At 41.2% G+C, this 22,080-nt stretch overlaps 2 protein-coding genes across 2 annotated transcripts; both read left to right on the plus strand.

Annotated features, from left to right (window-relative positions):
* LOC308279125 (transcription elongation factor A protein-like 5) lies at window positions 1–588 on the plus strand (the record flags this gene model as incomplete). Its single annotated transcript, XM_080719090.1, has 1 exon — window positions 1–588. One exon carries the CDS (start codon window positions 1–3, stop codon window positions 586–588), a length of 588 nt encoding a protein of 195 aa, XP_080575216.1.
* Window positions 589–10,357: 9,769 nt separating this feature from the next.
* On the plus strand, window positions 10,358–10,708 carry TCEAL8 (transcription elongation factor A like 8; the record flags this gene model as incomplete). Its single annotated transcript, XM_080719164.1, has 1 exon — window positions 10,358–10,708. The coding sequence occupies one exon, from the start codon at window positions 10,358–10,360 to the stop codon at window positions 10,706–10,708; it is 351 nt and encodes a 116-aa protein (XP_080575290.1).
* Window positions 10,709–22,080: the final 11,372 nt, after the last annotated feature.

Below are 22,080 nucleotides of genomic sequence, written 5' to 3' on the forward strand. Positions count from 1 at the left end.
ATGGAAAAGTTCTACAAAGAAACTGAAGGAAAGCCAGAAAACAAGGGGAAGGCAGAAGATGAAGGGAAGTCGGAAGAGGAGGAGAAGCCGGTGGCGGCGGGGGGGCAGCCGGCGGGCGAGGGCAAGGCGGAGGGCCAGGGAGAGGATGGGGGACAGCGGGAAGCCCAGGGCAAGCCAGACAAGCAGGGCCAGTCAGAAGCTGCGGGCGAGCCCCAGGGCGAGGGCCTGCCAGAGTCCCAAGCCAAGCCGGCCGCCAGCGAGCCGCGGGCCGCCGAGAAGCGCCCGGCCGAGGATTACGTGCCCCGCAAGGCGAAAAGGAAAACGGACAGGGGGACGACGGACGACTCCCCCAAGAACTCTCGGGAGGACTTGCAGGACAGGCATCTGAGCAGTGAGGAGATGATGAGAGAGTGTGCAGATGTGTCGAGGGCTCAGGAAGAGCTAAGGAAAAAACAGAGAATGGGTGGTTTTCACTGGATGCAAAGGGATGCTCAGGATGCCTTCGTCCCCAGGGGCCAACGGGGTGTTCGGGGAGTGAGGGGCGGAGGTAGGGGCCAGAAAGACCTAGAAGATGTTCCATATGTTTAATGTCTTCGACCTTTAATTCCTATGTCTCTGATGGGAATATTGCCAACCCTGCTTTCCCTGGCAGGCCTTTGCCGGGCTATGTGCTTTAACCTTAAGCTGATACTTTCCTTTAGGTGTCACTCTCCTTACCAGCAGCCTTTTGACCCAACCACAGCACTCTGTCTTTTTAGTAGAGGATTTTCGCCAATGTGCATGGAAGAGATGTTCATGGTATGTTGTAAAATAACAATAAAAGGCGGTTTTCAGAACCACATACACAGTATCAGTAAATGTTTGGGGAAATATAATTATACATAACATACCAAAAGGAAGTAATGGTTTGCTGTGTGGTGAGACAAGGGGAGATGATTCTCTTTCTCATACCGATTTCTGCTAAAGAACACAGGTTGCTTTTGTCACAAAGGAAATAATAAAAAGATAAGAGGAAATTGGGTGGCATGACCCAGACCTATGATCCCGGTACTCAGTATTCTGTGGAAGGCTGAGACAGCAGGATTACAAGTTCAAGGCCAACCTCAGCAACTTAGCAAGATCCTGTTTCAAAATAAGATATAAAAAAAAGGGCTGGGGTGTGGTGCAGCTCAGCCCCTGGGTTCAGTCCCCAATACCAAAGGAAAAATAAAAAATGGGAAACCAATGCATACTAGGCTATTAAAAGGAATATTAATTGACTTTACAAAGGCAGGGTAGACACTTGAAATCTTTTCATAATGCAAAATAAATTTAAAAACTCACATTATTTCTCAAATTAGAAATTGGGATAAACAACTTAGCAGTTCTTATAGGTACATTGTCATAAGGAGAAACCCCTTAATTTCTGAAATGAGTAGACCAGGTATGGCACTGAGTGTTGGCTCTATGTTGGGCCCTCTGCCCTAACTTAGCAGTATTAGATCGGACACTTGGTGGGGAGAGGTAGAGGGAGGTCTCACTTGTGTCCAGGAATGGGTCCAATCAACTGACAGATTGGCACCATCCTCTCCTAGGTAATGTTACATTGGCTGGGTATCATGCTCCCTTCTGGGGCTCTGCACCCTCCTAAGACCCCTGCTACTGCTAGTGGGCTGTAGTCTTCAAGGTAACAAAGCCCCTTTCATTTCACTAGAGTCCCTGGTGAGTTTACTATCCACTGTGCTTCTGAACTGTGAAGAAGGTCCCTCTTCTCACTTAATAGTTAAGTTACTCTTGCCGTGGAATGTGGGAAAATGTTTTGTAAAATCCTGCATAATATATGCCATATAATTACTTCACTAGAATTAGCCCTTTTATTTTATTTATTGATTTATTTTATTTAATTTTTTGCAGATCTGGGGATGGAACCCAGGGGCATTCTACCTTTGAGCTACACCCCCTGCCCTATTTTTTATTCTTTATTTTGAAACTGGGTCTCACTGAGTTGCAGAGGGCCTCACTAAGTAGCTGAGGCTGTCCGTGAACCATGATCCTCCAGTCTCAGCCTCCCGAATGCTGGGATTACAAGCGTGTGCCACCACGCCCGGCTGCCTTTTTATTTTTAATTAATTAATTAATTAATTAGTTTTTGTGGTATTGGAGATGGAACCCAGGGGCATTCTACCTCCAAGCTACACCCCCAGCCCTATTTTTATTTTTTATTTTGAAACAGGATCTCACAGAGTTGCAAAGGGCCTCACTAAGTAGTAGCCGAGGCTGTCAGCAAACCATGGTCCTCCTGTCTCAGCCTCCCAAATGTTGGGATTACAGGCATGTGTCACCATTTATTTGAGTATTTTGCTACCTCTCAGCACATAATTGAAACTTTTAAAAAATACAAAGGGCTTGGGTTTCAGCTAATTAGTAGAGTGCCTTCCTATTGTGCTCAAGTCTCTTGGTTTGATACCCAGCAACACTAAATAAACAAATTAATCAATTAATTAATTATTGGGTTGAATACGTAGCTTCGAGCATATGATTTCAATCTTTAGTAACTGAAATTTGCCATTTCCAAAGAAACACAGTAGGAGAGGAATTACATTATTCATTGATGAATGATTTTCTTACTAGATATGGTAATGGTTTTCAGTTTGCTAGCTATTAGCAGATGACCTGCATCAAAATCCTATCTTGTTGGAACTGCAGAATACTGGCTTCCATATCAGACTCAATGCATCAGAACATCTTCCAGTTTGTCTCCACAGTGTGTGTGTGTGTGTGTGTGTGTGTGTGTGTATGTGTATTCTTCTAGCTCTTTTTATTTTTATCAAATGGATACATACAATTCTAAAATCTAATAGTACAAAAGTTTTTTTTTTTTTTTTTTTGGTACTGGAGGTGGAACCCAAGGGCTTTTCTACCTCCGGACTATACTCCCAGACCTATTTTATACTTTATTTGGAAACAGGGTCTCACTAAGTTGCTGAGGCTGGCTTCCAACCTGTATGATCTTCCTGTCTCAGCCTCCCAAGTGCTGGGCCAAAAGAGTTATTTTTAAAACTGCAGTCTGCCTTGCCTTTCCACATTTCTTCTCCCTAGAGGCAACTACTATAAAGATTTTTTTTGTTTCTTTCGGTTACTTAACTTCATATTTCTGATTGACATGGATATGCTATTTTAAACAGCTTTATTGAAGTACAATTCACATACTATGAAATTTACCCCTTTAAAGATTTTTACTGAAAAAAGACTTCAGAGTTCTGAAACCAGTACATCACTAGCTCTAGAATATTTTTTATCACCTTAAAAATTCTTATACCTATTAGCAAAAAAAAGTGTGCCCATTACACCATGTCCCTAGCACTTGGCAAGCTCTGATCTCTTTTCTGCAATTATGGATTTGTCCATTCTGGATATTTCATACAAATAGAATCATACAATATGTGTATTCTTGTGTCTGGTTTCTTTCACTTGCCATAATGTTTCCAAACTTCATCCATATTATAGTATATATCATTACTAAATACTTGTATATCGGTTTTGTGTATGTAAATGTGTTTTCAATTTTCTTGGGTATGTACCTAGGAGTGGAATTGCTGAATTATATAATGCTGTGTTTACATTCTGAGGAACTGCCAATCTTTTCCAAAGCTACTGTGACATTTGACAATCCCATCAACAATGCATGAGGGCCCCAATTTCTCCATATCCTGCCAATATGTGTTACTGAGTGTATTTTTGTTTAAACAATCTTAGCAGGTATAAAGTAGTATCTCATCAGGGTTTTCATTTGCATTTTCCAAATGGATAATGATGTTCAGCATCATTTCATATTTTTATTGAACATTTGTATATCTCCTTTGGAGAAATGTGTGTTCAGTTCTTTTGCCAATTTTATTTTATTTGGCACTGGGGGTTGAACCCAGTGGCATTCTACCTCCGAGCTATACCTCCAGCCCTATTTTACTTTTTATTTTTGAAATAGGGTCTCACTAAGTCACGGAGGCCCCCACTAAGTTACTGAGGCAGGCTGTGAACCTGCAATACTCCTGTCTCAGCCTCCCAAATACTGGGATTAAATGTGGTGTGTCTCCATGCCTGGCTTAATTTGAGTTTTAAAGACTATCACAAGTCAGGCATGGTTACACAAGTCTGTTATCCCAGTACTTGGGAGACCGAGACAAGAGGATCACAGGTTTTTGGCCAGCCTCTGCTCCTTAGTGAGGCCCTTTGTAACTCAGACCCTATTTCCAAATAAAAAATAAAAATAGGGCTGGTGATGTAGCCAGGTAGAATGCCTGCGTTCAATCCCCAGTATCGAAAAAAAAAAACACCCTCAAATTATTTCAAAATAAAAAATCTTAAAAATAGACTGGACTAGATTGTTTGTGCTTGTGTGTGTGCACCCCTGTGCATATGTGTTAATGGGACAGAACCCAGAGACATTCTACCTCTGAGTTAAATTCCAAGCCCTGTTTTTTGTTTTTTTTTTTTTTTTTAATTTGGAAACAAGGCCTCACTAAGTTGCTGAAGCTAGCATGGAACGTGGGATCTTCTCATTTCAGCCTCACAAGTACTGAGATTACAGGTGTTGGCCATGCCACCAGACCCAGCTTCAGACTGAAGTTTAAGAACCCAAAATAAAACTATATACATGAATGAAAGTGACTGGCTAGGTGAGGAAACAAACTGAAATGTCACTAAAGGAATTCATTATTCTGTGAGAAAGGGGAGATTTTTCTCAACTGACAGATCACAATTGATAGTAATTACTAGAAAAAATAAAGCTGCTCAATGCATATACTAGAAAATTGAACTACTTACAAAACTAATTGAATGTACATATGTATTTGTGTGTGTTGTATATGTATATGGACCATTCTCTAAATGTTCTGTCACTTTTTTCATTCAAAATATAGCTTTAATATAATTCTGTTTCACTATATGCACATTACTTCATTCTATTTGATTTGATTATTTTATTAGTAACTGCGATTATATATCATAGTGAGGTTCCGTGTGATATTGGGGTGTGTGTGTGTGTGTGTGTGTGTGTGTGTGTGTGTGTGTGTGTTATGAAGGATTTAGCTCAGGAACATTTTATCTCTGAGCTACACCCTGAGCCCTTCTAATTTTTTTTTATTTTGAAACAAGTTCTCAGTTGCTGAGGGCCTTGCTAAGTTGCTGAAGCTGGTCTCAAATCTAAAATCTTCCCATCAAACTCCCAAATTACTGGGATTACAGGCATGCTTCACCACATTGGGTCTATTTTATATCTGAAAATTTTCCACAGTATGACTAATTAACTTTTCCTATTTAATGGAAATTTCTACCAATTTGATATTTCAACATTAGGGTGTTTACAAAGTTGAACCAGATATGGTTTTTGTCCTTATGGCACTTTCAGACTAGTGAAGAATATAAAGCAATAAGCCAACAAAACTAGGTGAAGGCGTTAGGATGTGAAAGTCCAGTGTCTAAAGGATCATTCATCATGGCAAACTAATGATGAAGAATAAAGAGGTCAGTTTAAGGCTTTCTTTCCATTATAAATTTAATTTTTAAAAAACTTTGTCCTATAGCAATCACACTCTGTCCCTCACAACTGTGCTTCTGCACAGGAAAAAGTTGCCTGGTATAAGCTAAGATACAGGCTGAGGACAACCTCCCCATCAACTCAGCAAGAAATAAAGATTTGGATCTCAAGCTTTAAACAAAGGAATGTCAAGATTCTTTTATTATTAGTGTATATTATTTATACAGAATAGTGACTGGGTGGATCTTTAGTATAATGTTACATATTAAACATGTGTAAAATTATGAATAAGACATGGTTAACCTAGACAACCATTGGTGGGAGGGGGGAAGGGAAAACGGAGGCAGGGGGAAGAGGGCACCAAATATAGTTTAAATGTATACTATTTATGTTCAATAAAAAAATTGTTAAAAAAAAGTCTAACGAGTTGCGCATGGTGGCAGATGCTTGTAATTCCAGTACTTGGGAGGCTGAAACAGGGGGGATCACAAGTTCGAGGCTAGCCTCAGCTACTTAGTGAGGCCCTCTGCAATTTAGTGAGACCCTGTTTCAAAATAAAGAATAAAAAAAGGTCTTGGGGTATAGTTTGGTGGTAGAATGCCCCTGGGTTCAGTCCCCAGTACTGCAAAAAATAAAAAGTCTAGCGGGTTACAGTGGTGAATGCCTATAATCCCACTACCTGGGAGGCAGAGACAAGAGGATTGTAGGTTCTAGGCCAGCCTCAGCAACTTAGTGAGGCCCTCAGGAACTTAGTGAGCCTGTTCAAAATAAGAAATAGCTTGCAGGTAGAATACCCCCAGGTTCAATCCCCAGTAAAACACACACACACACACACACACACACACACACACACACACCTAGAATAGATTTGAACTATTTTCACCGAAAATGATAAATTTTTGGTAATTATGCCACGTATACAATGTATCAAAAATCACATTATATCCCATAACTACATACAACTATTATGTGTCACCTAAAAATGTAAAATACAGCAATAAAGAAATAAGTGAGGAGGGTTGATGTATGTACATTCTCAGAATACAAGACTATAAAATTACTTAGTAAGGAAATGCAGAAAGCACTCTTCTGAATCTCAGTCTTGTACAAAAGTTTTTTTGAATACTCCTGAATGGCCAAATTCAGTCCCTTTTCTCCTTCTGTCACATAACCATAAGGACCTTAGGCTTCAGTGCATAAAACAGGACTTCAATTCCCTGAGAGGCCCAGGGTCGCCACTCTCCAGAACCATGTTCTCCTTGTTAAAATTAGTGCATGCACCTTTTCTTCCTTTTTTAAAAAGAAATATTTTTTCCTGTAATACAATGCTAATATCTTAAAATCTATCCTACCCTATTTCAAAACAAAAAGTAAAAAGGGCTGGGGTATAACTCAGAGATAGAATAACCTGGGTTCAATCCTTGCTAATAATAAAATGAAGCATTAAGCCAACAAAATTATTATTTATATAGCTTTCTTTTCTCCCTGCTGGGCTCAACTGTTGGATGAGGCATCCTGCTGTACCCATCCTAGACAAAAGACCTCCCTCTGGCTCCCACTGTTGACTCTTCAGTTAGCTCCACTTGCCATATTGGCATTCCAGGCACCACCACACCTCCAAGTACCAGTGGATTCTGCATTACAGGGAGATCAATTTCTTCCTTAAACTAATTCCACTTTTTTTTTTTTTACAATTCTGATGTTCTCCCTCCTTTCTGATCATAACAATTATGCATGTTGATAGCTTCTTTTAAAAAACATAGAGCACAGTGAATATCAGAAAATCTCGTGTGCCATGATTGAATGAATCAAAATTCCACTTGCTTACTAACCCTCAAAATTAATGGTGAGATACTGGGAATTCTCTCCTTTCTATTTCTTTATGAGTTATTTACCTGCAAACATCTTTCTCCACAACAAAATGTTTCCCAACAAACATATTTCTTTGAGTTGGAAACAAGTTCACTCACTGGAAAGCAGATTTTCTGTGGACTCATCTAATTAACAAAGGCACTAGATCATAGAGAGGATTTGAGGTGAGAAGGTAGGTCTGAAAGCTTCCTTTGAAGCAGTGGAAGACACTAGCAGTTATCAATGAAGAATTCTGACATCTAACACTTAATAACTTGATTACAGCCAGAAAAAGAGAGTAGTGAATTACTTATACAAAATTATTAACAAGATAAAACTGGGCCTTCTTCCACAGATTAATTTGGGAGTCCATTTTTTAAAGACGCTATTTTAGTAAGATTTTTTTTTGTGGTACTGGGGATGGAACTCAGGGGCTTTCAACCTCTGGGCTACATCCCCAGGCCTATTTTATATTTTATTTGGAAACAGGTTCTCACTAAATTGTTGAAAGACTCACTAAGTAGCTGAGGCTGGCTTCAAATCTATGTGATCCTCCTGTCTCAGCCTCCTAAATACAAGGGCGATAAACATGCACCACCACGCCCTGCTGTAAGATTTTTTAAAACGTTCTAACACATCAATATGTTTTAAGCACTGTAATTTGTAGCCATTAGAGACCTCTGTTAAAGTTTTAAAATTGATTTAACTAAATTAATTTGTCCTCCATATTGTTAAATATTGCTTATGAGGCATTCCTTGTTAAATATATATATATATATATATATATATATATATATATATATATATATATAATTTGTGTGTGTGTGTGGGTCTGGGGATGGAACCCAGTGGCATTCTACCTCCGCGCTACACCCCAGCCCTATTTTTTTATTCTTTATCTTGAAACCGGGTCTCACTGAGTTTCAGAGGGCCTAAGTAGCTGAGGCTGTCCGCGAACCGCGATCCTCAGGTCTCAGCCTCCCGAATGCTGGGACTACAAACGTGCGCCACCACGCCCGCTCAAATATTATTTTTAAAAGTACGACGATTTTAGCCAGGTGTGGTGGCACATGCTTGTAATCTCAGCGCTTGGGAGGTTGAGACAGGAGGATCGCACAAGTTCGAAGCCAGCCTCAGCTACTTAGTGAGACTCCCAGAAACTTAGTGAGACCCTGTTTCCAAATAAACTATAAAATAGCGCTGGGGTATATCCCGGAGGTAGAAAGCCTCTGGGTTTCACCCCCAGTACCACAAAAAAAAAGTACGACGATTTTTTTTTTAAAGGACACAACAGAAAACTATTCGAGAGGGTTTATAAATACTATGCTGATCCCTAGATTCTATTCCACCCCGCCCATCTACCACCTTTACCCATTTTAATGCAGGATTCCAGACGAATGGTGAACTGTGGGGTCGTGGGGGAGGGGAGGTAGATTGATTGGGAGCAGGAGAAAGAGATGATGCCCTAACGAAGAAGAAACGGTCCAACACTAAAAGGTTGATCTTTCCTGGTAATCCGAGAAAGACGAATAGACACTCCAGGGCTAAGGTACCGGTTTCATTGTCTCTGATTGGTAAATAAGAAAAAAGACGGACAGGATCAAGTGGAGGGAATGTTGGGGGCGGGCCGCAGTGTTCCTGGGAGGGGTAACCGAGGACCCGAGCTTATGGATGACGCAGGTCTCACGTGACAAGGAGTCGACGTGTGCAGAAGTCCTTACAGTCCAGGCCCTGTTTCCCTGTAGCAGCTCCCTTTTGCTGGAGGAGAAAAGTGCCCCGGATCTTTTGAGGTAGTATAAAGGTGGGCGCTGACTTAAGAGACCGTGCGGTGGAGGAAGCAGAGAGCTGAAAACCCGCGGGGCCGCCACTGCTTTCCCTACACTACTGTTTCGCCAAACTCCTATTTGTGCAGGAAATTTGGGGCTGTTTTATGGGGGATGGTGGCTGCTGGGTGGAGAGAGAGATAGAGAGATTTGAAAGTCCCGAGACAGAAAAAAAAGAGAGAGAGAGGAAGAGGGAGAGGAAGGAGAGGAAGGAGAGGGGGAGGGAAGGAAGGAGAAAGAGAGGAAGAAAGAAAAGAAAGGAAGGAAGGCATAGAAACAATGTGAAATAAAACTTGCCTCTTTCATTCCCCTGCTTGCTCGCAGGGAATCGGTGTGCACAGCGGAGGGCGGGGTTGCCATAAAAGGAGGGAGCGGAGGAGGTAGTAGGAAACTTTAGACGAACGAGGCCTATAATTACGGAAGGGACCCTCTGATGCAGGTACCCGCGTGTAAGCACTCCTGTTGGTTTGCAGGACCCTTGGTCTTTTGCTAGCGACCCAACTCGAGGTGAGGGAAGAGGAAGGAAAATCCCCTGGATCCCAGCAGGTCGGTGTAAGGGTGCAATTGCTTCTGGTCCTTTTGGGTGGGGGTTGGAGTGTGGATGACACCAAAGCACATCCCGGGGGACACCGTAGCCTTTCCTCTTCCGGATTCCGTGAGGGAGCCTGAGCTGAGCCAGCGAATGGGAATGGGGGGGGCGGGTGAGGGCGGAGGGAGGCTGAGGAGACTTGGAAGGGGGAGGGGAGGCCAGAACCTGGCCGTGTTCTGGTTGAGAAGCGAGTTGGGATGCCTTGGCAAATCCGGAGAGAGCGGGAGTGTTGGAGGGCTGAGGCAAGGGAAGGGTTAATTGCGGCGCTACTCCCTTTTCTGAGATGGGGGAGGCTTGTAGCAGGGCCTGCTGGGAAAATGGTGGGCTGGAGCCAAAGGAGAAAAGATGGAGCTGGCAGCTTACTGGAGGGAAGGGAGGTGGAGAAAGGGGCGGAGTCTTGGGAGTTCGGAGCTTGAGGATCTAGCCTCCTCTACTTGCAAAACTTTTGGGGGGGGCCTTCCTTGGGAAGGCCATTATCTATGGGAACGGACACTCAGGCTGGCACCTAGTCGATTTGTTTGTTTCCTTGTTTTCTAGGATTAATTTCTTCAGAAAGGAAATAATAAAAAAATACTTAACATGCAAAAGTCTGGTGAAGAAAATGAAGGAAAAGCTCAGAACATGCCAAAGGCAGAGGAAGATCTCCCTTTGGGAAATGGACCACAGGAAGCAGAACGGAGTCCTCAGTCTTCTCAGGAAGGTGTAAGCCAGGAAGCAGAAGGAAACCTTAGAGGTTCTGTTCAACCTGGCCAGGGATTTAAAGAGGACACTCCTGTTAGATATTTGGACCCTGAAGAAATGATAAGAGGAGTAGATGAGTTGGAAAGGCTTAGGGAAGAGATCAGAAGAGTAAGAAATAAGTTTGTGATGATGCATTGGAAGCAAAGACATTCACGTAGCCGACCTTATCCTGTGTGCTTCAGGCCTTGAATTCTTGTCTGTTTTCAAAATATGACCCTTCCTTTCTTTCTGGTAGCATTTTTTGATGTACCTTTGACCTTTATTTTACTTTTAATTACCTGGTGGTATTGTTTTAGGTAGTTTCCTTGTTAGCAGCATCTCATTGGAATTTGGATTTTGGCCCATTTTCCAGGTTTATTTTTCAGTTGAAAAGTTCCACACATATGCATGGAAATATGTTCATTCTGTATTGTACAGTAAAGCATAACAGGCTATGAAGCAGCATATTTAGTATCAGCTCACATATGTAGGATAAAATTCCAAATTGTGTGTTTGCGTGCGTGTATACATACATATCTTGAAAATTTAGCCATGCTTATTTTTATGTGTAATGAATTTTTTGTTTTGTTTTGCTTTTTGCTTATGTGTATTTTTAATGAACACCTGCCCCCCCACAAAGACAGGATTTTTAAAAATAATTAATAGTCAATCAAAAAATTAAAATGAGATTATTAGGGCAATGGGGGCACCTCAACTTTTAGTGAATAAAAAACTATAAAAAGAAATGTAAACTTCATATTACCTCCGGATCTTTTAGCCAGAGGAATAAACTGGAAATTATTATAAGATATACACTTTTAAGACTCAGTCTTTTCACGGGGAAATATTTGTCTCACAGGACTTTTGTGGGGAAGAAGTAATGCAGTAAGCCAGGTGTGGTGGCACACGCTTGTAATCCTCGCGCTGGGGAGGCTGAGACAGGAGGATCACTCAGGTTCGAAGCCAGCCTCAGCTACTTAGTGACACCCTGTTTCAAAATAAAATATAAAATAGGGCTGGGAGTGTAGCCCACAGGTAGAAAGCCTCAGGGTTCCGCCCCTAGTACCACAAAAAAAAGAAAGAAAGAATGCAGTAACTGAACTGTGTGCCACGTGGGGCTTTGCTACACCTGTGCACACAGAAGCACAGCCTGGGCTAGAATCATCAGAAATGTGCTCAAGACCAAGTCCAGTAGGCAGAAGTGGGGACTTCCCTGCTGATCCTCTGTTGTTAAGCCCTCTCCTCCCCTGGGTCCCTCCATGCCTGCTGCCCAGGACTGCCTCTTCTGGGCCCTTTCCTCTCTGTTGGCCCCCACCACTGCTGGTGTGCTGTAGGCTTTGAGTGACAAAACTCCACTGAGATCCCTGAGGTCCCCAGAGGGTCCAACTCTCACTGTTTTTTTTTTTTTTTTTAGCCTCTCTTTGCTTTATAGTGACACTTAAACCGAGTGGGTCCACTCTGGGGTTGCAGGGCCCACAATGTCTTGTACAGTCCTTAGCAGAACAGTCACTTCTGTTTCCACTCGCAGGGCCCTTTGTCTCCATAGGAGTCTGATGCGATGTATGCATCTGGGAGTCAGGCCTGGGTACAAGCTGAGTGAACAACAACATGTTTCATAGTTGGGATTGCTGCTCTTAAGTCTAAGGAGTGAGGTTTTGTTCTCCTGTGCAATGATCTCTCTCTTTCTGAAGGCTCCTGGCAGGCATGCTTTACTGGTTCAGGAGACTCTCGGACATTGTAAACTGCACGAAGTGATGCAGGGAACAGATCTGAGAGAGGGGGCCTCTGTTCTCCATCACATCCCCTCTTGAATCATATGTAAAGTTGCTTTGTAAGAGACTATATATGTATATAATATGCTGATATATAGTTAAGATATTTACATATATCTCTATATATCTTACAAAGCACATATATATGTATATATGTATGTATTTATTACATTTAAGCATTTTTTCTAACTGAATATTTTGCATTTTGCATAGCAAAGTAAAGACTATGTCACCTGGGCATGGTGGAGCATGCCAAGTAATCCCAGTACTTGGGAGGCTGAGACAAGAGGATCACAGGTTTGAGACCAGTCTCAGCTATTTAGTGAAGTCCTCTGCAACTTAGTGAAATCCTGTTTCAAAATAAAGATTAAAAAAATAGGGCCGGAGTGTGCATTGGAGTTAGAATACCCCTGGGTTTAATCTCTAGTACTTCAAAAAAATAAAAAATAAAAAGAAATGTGGGGAAAAAACCCACAAAAATTAGTATAGGCACTAAGAAAATGATAACTGTACTTTTAGTATGGCTACTATATAAATGCTAGAGATTATACTGTCCCAGTAGAACAAAAGCTATATTTTCCTCCTGATAAGCCCATATACTTGTGTTTGACTGACACCGCATTTCAGGACCTAATTGGTTTTGAATGATTATTACTAAGAAACCAGCTTATGAGTAAAGAATCAGTTATGACAATATAAAAAATAAACAGGGTACAGGGCTGGGGATGTAGCTCAGCAGTTGAGCACTTGTTTAGCATGCCCAAAATCCTGGGTTCCATCCACAGCACTGAAATTAAAAAAGCAACAGAGCCAGGTATGGTTGTGTTTGCCTGTAATCCCAGTAAATAGGGAGACTGAGACAGGAAGATTGCAGGTTCAAGGACAGCTTCAGTAATTTAGCGAGATTCTCAGCAACATAGCAAGACACTGTTTCAAAATAAAAAATAAAATAGGGCTGGAGATGTAATTCAGAGGTAGAATGCCCCTGGTTGGGTTCAGCTTTCAATACAATAAAAAAGGCAGAAGGGCAGAGTAAGTGAATTGCACTCCAAATGTTTTGCCAAAGCATATTACATAATCACCTACATCAGACTCAGCTGTGGAGCATCTTGAAAATGCTGATTTCTGGGCCCCACCTAAAATCTACTGATGTACATTCTGGGTAAGAAATTAAAAATAACAGCTGTCAGACATGGTAGCATATACCTATAATTTCAATGCTTGGAAGGCTGAGATAGGAGGGTCACAGGTTTGAGATCAGACTCAGCAACTTAGGGAGACTCTGTTTCAAAATAAAAAATAAAATAGGGCTGGAGGTGTAAGTCAGAAGTAGAATTCCCCTGGGTTCAATCTCCAGTACCACACACACGAAAAGAAAAGTTGACCAATCTATACATAAAGTTTAAAATATTTCTTTTAACAAAGCCTGGCAAGATAAAAAGCCAAGAAAGAAAATGTAATAAGTTTTTTTTTACTAAACACCATGCTTAGCTAGGCATTATCTTCTTCCAACATGAGTAAAATATATCAGAAATAAATTCCAAGTCCTCTTCCGGTGATCATCTCACAAAGACTGAGCCATCCCTAGGCATTTACTTGTTATTTTGTTTTTAATATTTTCTCTATGTAATGACATTTGGGAGCTCTTCATGTCTGTAGACAATTCTTCAAGGTTACAGCAGCCTGGTTGTGGCTGCTGGGGTTAGAATTCCAACTGGAATGATGTATTATCTTAAGATTGTAGGGGCTCACTGTGCCAGTTTTGTAAGACAGGCTAAATCAGCCCCTGGTGCTGAGGGTGGCGGGAGCTCTCAGAAGAATATGGAGGGCTCCCCCAAGCCACACTCCTCTCTGGATAAGATATGCCTTTGGTTCCTCTACTCCAGCCTGCAGCAGGCACCAGGCCCTCCAGGGGTGATGGCCTGGCTGCCCTGGACAGACTTACCTGGAGAAGATGGACTGTCCCCATTGCAGGGAAGGCATGTGGCCTGTCCCTCCTTTGCCCTTTTTCTTTTGAGGATGGTTTTGTATAGGAGGTCAAGACCCAAAGCCTCCTAACTGGGAACATTGGTCGAGATAGTCTTTGAGACCCAGGCAGGTGTCTGAACCTGGTGTGACCAGGTAACTTGGAGTTGATACAGAAGAGATGACCCTTTCCTGAGACCAGTGAAGAAGCCTCCAAAAGAGTTGGGGCAAAAATGAGATAAGGAAGCAGCGAGACCTCACCCCTCCCTCTCCTCCCTCGCTCAGACTCCCTGGGCACGTGTAGAATGAGCAAGACCCTCAGCAACTTAGGGAGACCCTGTTTCAAAAATTAAAAGCGAGGCCGGGCATGGTGGCGCACGCTTGTCATGACAGACTCAAGTAGGCGCTTCCTTGATTCTACACCACCCCCCTTTTTGTGTGATACTGGGGGTGGAACCCAGGGGCCTTCTACCTCTGGGCTACACTCCCAGACCTCTTTTATATTTTGTTTGGAAACAGGGTCTCATTAAGTTGCTGAGAGCCTCACTAAGTAGCTGAGGCTGGCTTTGAACCTGCGCGATCCTCCTGCCTCAGCCTCCCAAGCGCGGGGATGACAAGCGTGTGCCAATGTATGTATTTGTCAATAGATAAAGAAAATGTGGTATATACATACAATAAAATTGTACTCAGTCACAAAGCACAAAATAATAATATTTTAATGAAAATGGTTGGAACTAGAGAATATTATGTTAACTGAGATCAGCCAGTCTCAGAAAGTCAAGGGTCCAATGTTTTCTTTCACATGTAAGAGGTAAAGAGAAAATAGAAAACAAAAGGGACTTCAGATAAATGAGGGAAAAGGCCAGTAGAAATGTAGATGGGGATTGGGGAGAGTATGGGGAGGGGAAAAAAGAGGATTCAGAAAAGAAACAGTTCAAATAATGTTATGTTTATATATGAAAGTATGACTACTAATCTCACCAAAGTGTACAGGAAGGGAGGAGGAGGATAGGTGGATGAAAAATCATACCAAGAGATGTGTACATATGAATGTATCATTTTGAATCCCATTAGAATGTATAATTATGATACGCCAATAAAAACATAAAAACATAAAAAGGAAGAGATAAGTATTTAGGAAATAAATTTAGAATACATTGGAAGTTTAGACCATCTAGGAAGTGGCCTTATGCCATTTAGTGTTTCTTTTGCATTTTTGTATTTTTAGAGGCTCATTTTTACTAACAGTTGTATTTTTTAGTCATAGCTTTGCACATCTCATTTTTAAACTTTTTTGCAGTACTAGGGATTGAACCTAGGGGCATTCTACCTCTGAGCTATGCCTCTACCCCTATTTTTAATTCTTTATTTTGAAACAGAGTCTCACTAAGCTGCTGAGGCTGGCCACGAAGAACCCGTGATCCTCCTGTCTCAGCCTCCCAAGTAGTGGAATTACAAGCATGCACCACCATGCCTGGGCCATTTTTAACCTTTTAATATTACTGTTTTTAGATGTTATTGTAATCACTGGTATCTCATTGGATTTTGTTTGTGATTCTCTATGCAAGACTACATTTTTGTGGTACTGGGGACTAAACTCAGGGGAATTCTACCTTTGAGCTAGATCCCCAGCCATTTCTATTTTTATTTTGAAACAGAGTCTCACTAAGTTGGTAAGGTTGGTATTGAACCTGCAGTTTACCTGTCTCAACCTCCCAGGCACTAAGGATTACAACTATGTACCACCATACCTAGTGCAAGTATGTATTTTAATAGGGGATTTTGTCATTTGCGTAGAAAGTCTTATATAGGTGGGTCAACACTCTTACTGATATGATCCAAAACAACTAAGCACACAACTTAGAGGAAAGAAGATTTATTTGTTTACAGTTTTTTTTTCTAGATTTCAAGCTTAGTCTTGTAAAGCTAGGGTCTTAGGATCTCAGGGCATCGTGGCAGGAAGCAGAGAGAGGGAGAAAAGGCTCTGCTATGTATTATGGAGGTTGGAAGCAGAAAGCAAGCCAGTAAGGGATTCAAAGTCAAAAGCATGGTCCCTAGCCTTCTCCAGCCATACCTCACCTGCCTGAATTACCACCCAGTTAGTCATTATAGCAAACTCATCCACTGATGAGACTGTAACCCTCATGACTTAATTATATCAGCTCTGAACAATAATACCTAAGCTATTCAGGGAACATTCTGTATCTAACAATAACACACACAATTATATGCATATGCACAAATATACACATATATATGATAGTTCAATCTAATATAGGTATACTTATACATAATTTATTTGCACAGAAGATTTACTCAGAAAGACTAATAATGCTGGTTTCTCTCTAAGGGGCAAATTCATGGGCAATTTAAATTTTTTTTTGTTTTTTTGCATATTGCTATTTTATCATTTAAATATGTCACCAAAATAAATAATTTATAAAGAAGAAAATGAGAGGCACAGGGTAGTTGGCTTATAAGGCAGCAGGCAATACTTAATAAATACTTGAAAAACTTTCAAAAAGATGATGAATTTCAAGTGATACTTGAAACTCTGGGTTAGAAGTATAAATCAGGCAATTATTGTACACACATTAATTTCATTGTCTTTTATGTGCTATATAGAAAAATATCTCACAGGATTGCTTAGCAGATAAAATGAAGTAATGAGTATGAAATGAATATGAAGCCGGGCGTGGTGGCGCACGCTTGTAATCCCTGCGCTTAGGAGGCAGAGACAGGAGGATCGCGCAGGTTCAAAGCCAGCCGCGCTGGCTTAGGAGACCCTGTTTCCTAATAAAAAATGTAAAAATAGGTCTGGGAGTGTAGCCCAGAGGTAGAAGGGCTTCCAGGAACCCCAGTACCACCAAAAAAAAAAAAAAGAAAGAAAGAAAAAAAAGAAATGAATATGAGCTGTGTGCTTACCTCTTTATTTTCTATCCTAGCACAATGCAGAGCCTCAATCCCCTTCATATTTCCTTCAGTATTGGCAAGGGTAGTACCCAAGGCATAAGGAACAAGTTTAGACAGCAGAAGTAAGCGTCCACTTATTATTCTTCTGCTACTATGACCTCCTCTTTGGTCTTACCCAAGGAACTGCCATGTGTTGCTTGGCACTGATGCAGGTATATTTGTGTCTTCCAGATGACAAAAATCTTAGGCAAGTGTGGTGGCACACATCTGTAACCCCAGTATTTGAGAGGCTGAGACAGGAGTATGATGGTTTCAAGGCCAACCTTGGCAACTTGGAGAGACTTTCTTTCAAAATAAAAAAAAAAATATTGTTGGGGTGTAGCTCAGAGGTAGCATGCCTTTGGGTTAAACCCCCAGTACCACCACCACCACCAACAACAACAAAAACCTAAAACCAAACCAAAAGATGATAAAATCTTATTTATTTATCTGTAGTCTCTGGTAGGTTAAATCCCTATATATCCCTATATAATTATTGGGAATATATTGCCACTTGAATACTGCTATTTATCCAGATAAGTACTATTCCATGTTGCTTGGGATCTGATGCATTACCAAAAAACTTTCTAAAAGTCATTTTAACTTAAATGCTCCTCCTTTACAGGACAAATGCACTGGAGGCTAAAGGGTTAGGAGGTAGGAAGGAAATAATTTTGAACAGCAGATACTGTGCTCTAGTGATTGTTCCTACCCCACCACTCTGACACAAATAGCTTTACCTGACTGCTTTCTTATGTTGAAATCCTCCCTCCCTTTCTTTCTCTCTTGTGTGCATACTATCACTCCAGCAACTAATGTGTGTGTGTGTGTGTGTACTAATACAATGCCTGGTCATTGGTAAGCAAATTCTGATAACCTTCTGAATTATTCTTGAATTGCTTTTTATAGATAAGGGGAACTAAAGAAAAAAGTTAATTGTACAAGGTAAGAATTGAAACCAATTTACCTGTATCAAAGTTATAGCTCTTAATAACTATTTCTCACTGCTTCCTCAGTGCTAAGACAATGGAGTTACCATGTGCCAGGTATGGTAGAATGTGTGCTTATAGCCTCAGCTACACTTGAAGCATTAGGATAACTTGAGAATAAGAGTTCGAGGCCAGCCTGGGCAACATAGAAAGACCTCATCTCAAAAAAGAAAATCAGCCAGGTGGCACACACTTGTAATCCCAGTTCTTGGGAAGTGGAGACAGGAGGATTGCAGGTTCTTGGCCAGCCTCAGCTACTTAGGCCCTTTGCAACTCAGTAAGACCCTGATTCAAAAATAAAGACTAAAAAATAGGGCTGGGGGTGTAGCTCAGAGGCAGAATGCCCCTGGGTTCCATCCCCAGACCCGCAAAAAAAAAAAAAGAAAAAGAAAAAAAAAGAAAAAAAAAGAAAAAAGGAAAAAGAAAAGTGGAAGAAAAAAAGAAAAAGAGAAGAAAAGAAAATCAAATGCCAACTTTGGGCAAGCACATATTTTTGAGGCCTAGGAAATATTCAGGTGTTTGATAGACCTGAACATGAGTTATTAAAATATAAAGTTCACTTTTAAAATTAAATAAATATCCATTATCTTCTGTACTGTGTTTAGGGAAGATGTCAATAAAATGGAAGTGTAAAAAAAAAGAAAAGGAACTGGTGTTATTACATTCCAGTGTTTGAACATATTTTTACCATTTTCATGTTCAAGTTTCTTTTTCTTTTTTGCCATAATTGTGTGTCATTATCACAATCAGAAAATTACATATTGTGAGCTGGGGGTGGTGGCACACACTTATACATAGCAAGAAGTGGAATAAGTAGCAGAGGAGACAAAAATTATCTGCTCTAACTATGTGGGGAGAGAGAGAAGGTATATCTGTGTGTCAATCAGCAAATGGCTCCTTCCAAGACTAAGATTTCTGAAAACACACCAATTAAACTCTATAGAAACCACTAAGGCAGAATGAGAGTGGTCATCTAGCTGCTACCTTAGCACCTAACTCTGTGATAAAATAACCACTCCCTTCTCCTCCCCCCCCTCTCTCTCGGAAAGGAACAGTTCAGCCTTTGGTAAAGGACACAAGAGGGGCTGAGAGGCCATGTGTTGTATACATGGGTTGTATCAATGACAGGGATGAGATAAACCATTCCTAGAATACATGGTCTTATATGTTATATGATCAGGGCTGGGAATATAGGACTTGGCCCTAATGAATTAGTAGTGTGAGGACCTAGGAGAAAGAAGCAGCCAAGATAGGGAATGGGGAAATGGAACTCTGGTTCAGAGCACCCCTGCATTCAACCCTCAGTGGGTCTGTTTATCAGTCAAATTAACTTCTTCTCTTTGTATATGGATAAAGGTGTTCCTGTTTTGTTTGAAGATCCTTAACAACCTGCCTGAAAGCACCTTGCAAAGGAGACCAATTGTCATTTTCACTCCATAGCCCTGTAGACACACTTATTTTCTCCAAATTTGTAACTAGAATAAAATGAATGCATGCTGAGGGGTAGAGAATTCTGGAAGATTGAAATTAAACAATCAAATAGTTTACACACCGGATTAACTTCAAGCTTTTATTTTATTTTATTTTTTCAGTATTGGGGTTGAACTCAGGGGCACTCCCTCTGAGATACACCCCCAGCCCTATTTTTTATTTCTTATTTGGAAACAGGGCCTCAATAAGTTGCAGAGGGCCTCACTAAGTAACATGCTGGCTGCAAAACTTAGATCCTCCTGTCTTAGCCTCCCAAGTACTGGTATTACAAGCATGTGCCACCATGCCCAGCTCAAATCTGTTTATCAACAGAAAAATAAATATTAACCATATCATGTGCAACGGACCTGCTACGTTGGAGCACTGAAACCCATTTGGGACCAGGGTTCTTGGAAGGTGGGGCAAAGCCTTCGGTTGTAGGCAGAGGCTTTTCTGCAGCGATTCCTCCCTCTTATCAAATAAAACTCCTTCAAGTCCCCATTCACGAAGCTAAACATGGGGATTCGTCCCCGGGGCTTGGGAGAGAGAAATCTGAAATGACTAGACATGGACAATTGCCTCCTCTCGTGCAATTGACAAATTTATTTCCCAAAACCCAGGATTTATATATTCTACTTCAGTGAAGTTAATAGTAGAAGAGTGTAAACACCAAAGGAAAATAGTGAAGGACATGTAAACAAAACAAAGGGAAGACCTATGACATTACTGGTCTTGTGATAAAAATCAGTCCCTTGGCCTTGCAGATGGGTGGCTAGAGGGCAAATTCCAGATGGGACAGGCATGCCCAGGGCTTTGGAGAATTTGATCTCTCATGGAATCTCTTTTAACTCTTCAGAATTTTCCATTCCTTAGGCTTTGTCCATGTCCTCCTCTCACTAGTAAGCTGGCCGAGGATGAAATCAGGAGCCTCGGCTTTAGGGTACAGGCATGCAGGTGGATGGTGAGTGAGTATGTCTCTATGGCTGTCCAAAGGGCTTTGATAGATGTCTGTCAGGATCTGTCTGTAACACCGTCTGATGCCTGAAAGCTTCAATCCTACGAAACAATACTCACAATATTTTTTTTAGCAGACATGGCCAAAAAGCACAGGCGAGTTGATTCCTATAACTATTCTCTGATAAATATCATTGCAGACTTTGGAGTCTTTAGATTTAATTGTCAGATGTACTCCTCTAGCTGCTGAGCACTTTCCTCAAGCGGTAGGCTTATTAGAAACCTATTCCTCTTTTAATAATCCATTTTCATCACATACCACAAACCTTTCTGCAACCTGCTTTTAATCTTTCTGATTTTTTATCCTGGTCCTTTCTTTCCCATTTGGGACAATCTTAGGATAAACTTTTCTTCATACAAAATGCTTTCTTATTCTCACAAGATTTTCCTTTTTTATCTCCATCAAAACTTCATCCCTGCACATTTATTATATCTGTCTTTTGTTCTGACATAACTGTTCTTTAACCAGGTGGTGCCTCTTTGTCTCTGGGCAGTGCATGTTCTAAGTGCAAGGGTCAAGAATCTAACTGGCCCTCAGTTCTATTGTATTGGGCAGTATCGGTTGCTCATCAACTAGGCTGCTTTGAAGTCACACACAAAGTTTATCTTTCCTATATCCAGGCTGGATCACAAGGAGAGGAGGTAAACAGAGGCACCAGTTGCCTCTCTTGCAGTTTTTAGGGCTAATGGCTTCAGATGACTCCTAAGGCTTTTACTATAGGTTAATGATTAGAATGAAGGTCAAAGATAGAGAGGAACTCTGCAGCCCCTTCCCTACCTAAATGCTTTCCCAGCACCTAAGCTCTGACTAGATTTTATTATAGCTGGAGCAAGGCAGGGGGAGTCTGAGGGCTCAGACATATGTTACCAGAACTTTATCTTCCACGGACTCAGTTTCTCCCATAGTCCTGATTTTATATCACCAGAACAAGTTGTGTGGAAAGTTAATAGAATCATTACCAAAAGAACAATAGCTATGAAAGAATATCTAAGAGCAAGGAGTAGTTTGACCAGGGACAATGCTCCCTCAGGGCTTTTCCTCCTTGAGGTTTGCCACATCATGCGTGCAGGGTCACGCACACAGACTCCAAGGGAGGGCCGTGGCAATCATGGAATACTATTCAGCCATAGAAAAGAATATGCCATTATTACATGTAAAATCAAGACTTCCAGGAAGATGGCAACTGAGAAAAGCAGTGTTTATGAGCCCTGCTAAAACTCAATCTCTATTGCCACAAAATCAGCGCTTTTCATAGCCAGAAAACACCATCAGCAGAGAAATAAAAAATGTAAACACAAGGGACAGAGAAAAAAAAAGTCTAGAAGAAAAACCAGAGACCAGAAATCAAGCCTGCAATGCAGCAGTGGGGCCGTGCCGGCACCATCTTCCCTCATAGCACCAGGATCCAGAGAGGAAAGG

The sequence above is a fragment of the Muscardinus avellanarius genome (genome assembly GCF_963383645.1).
Source record: "Muscardinus avellanarius genome assembly, chromosome: X".
Lineage (NCBI taxonomy): Eukaryota > Metazoa > Chordata > Mammalia > Rodentia > Gliridae > Muscardinus > Muscardinus avellanarius.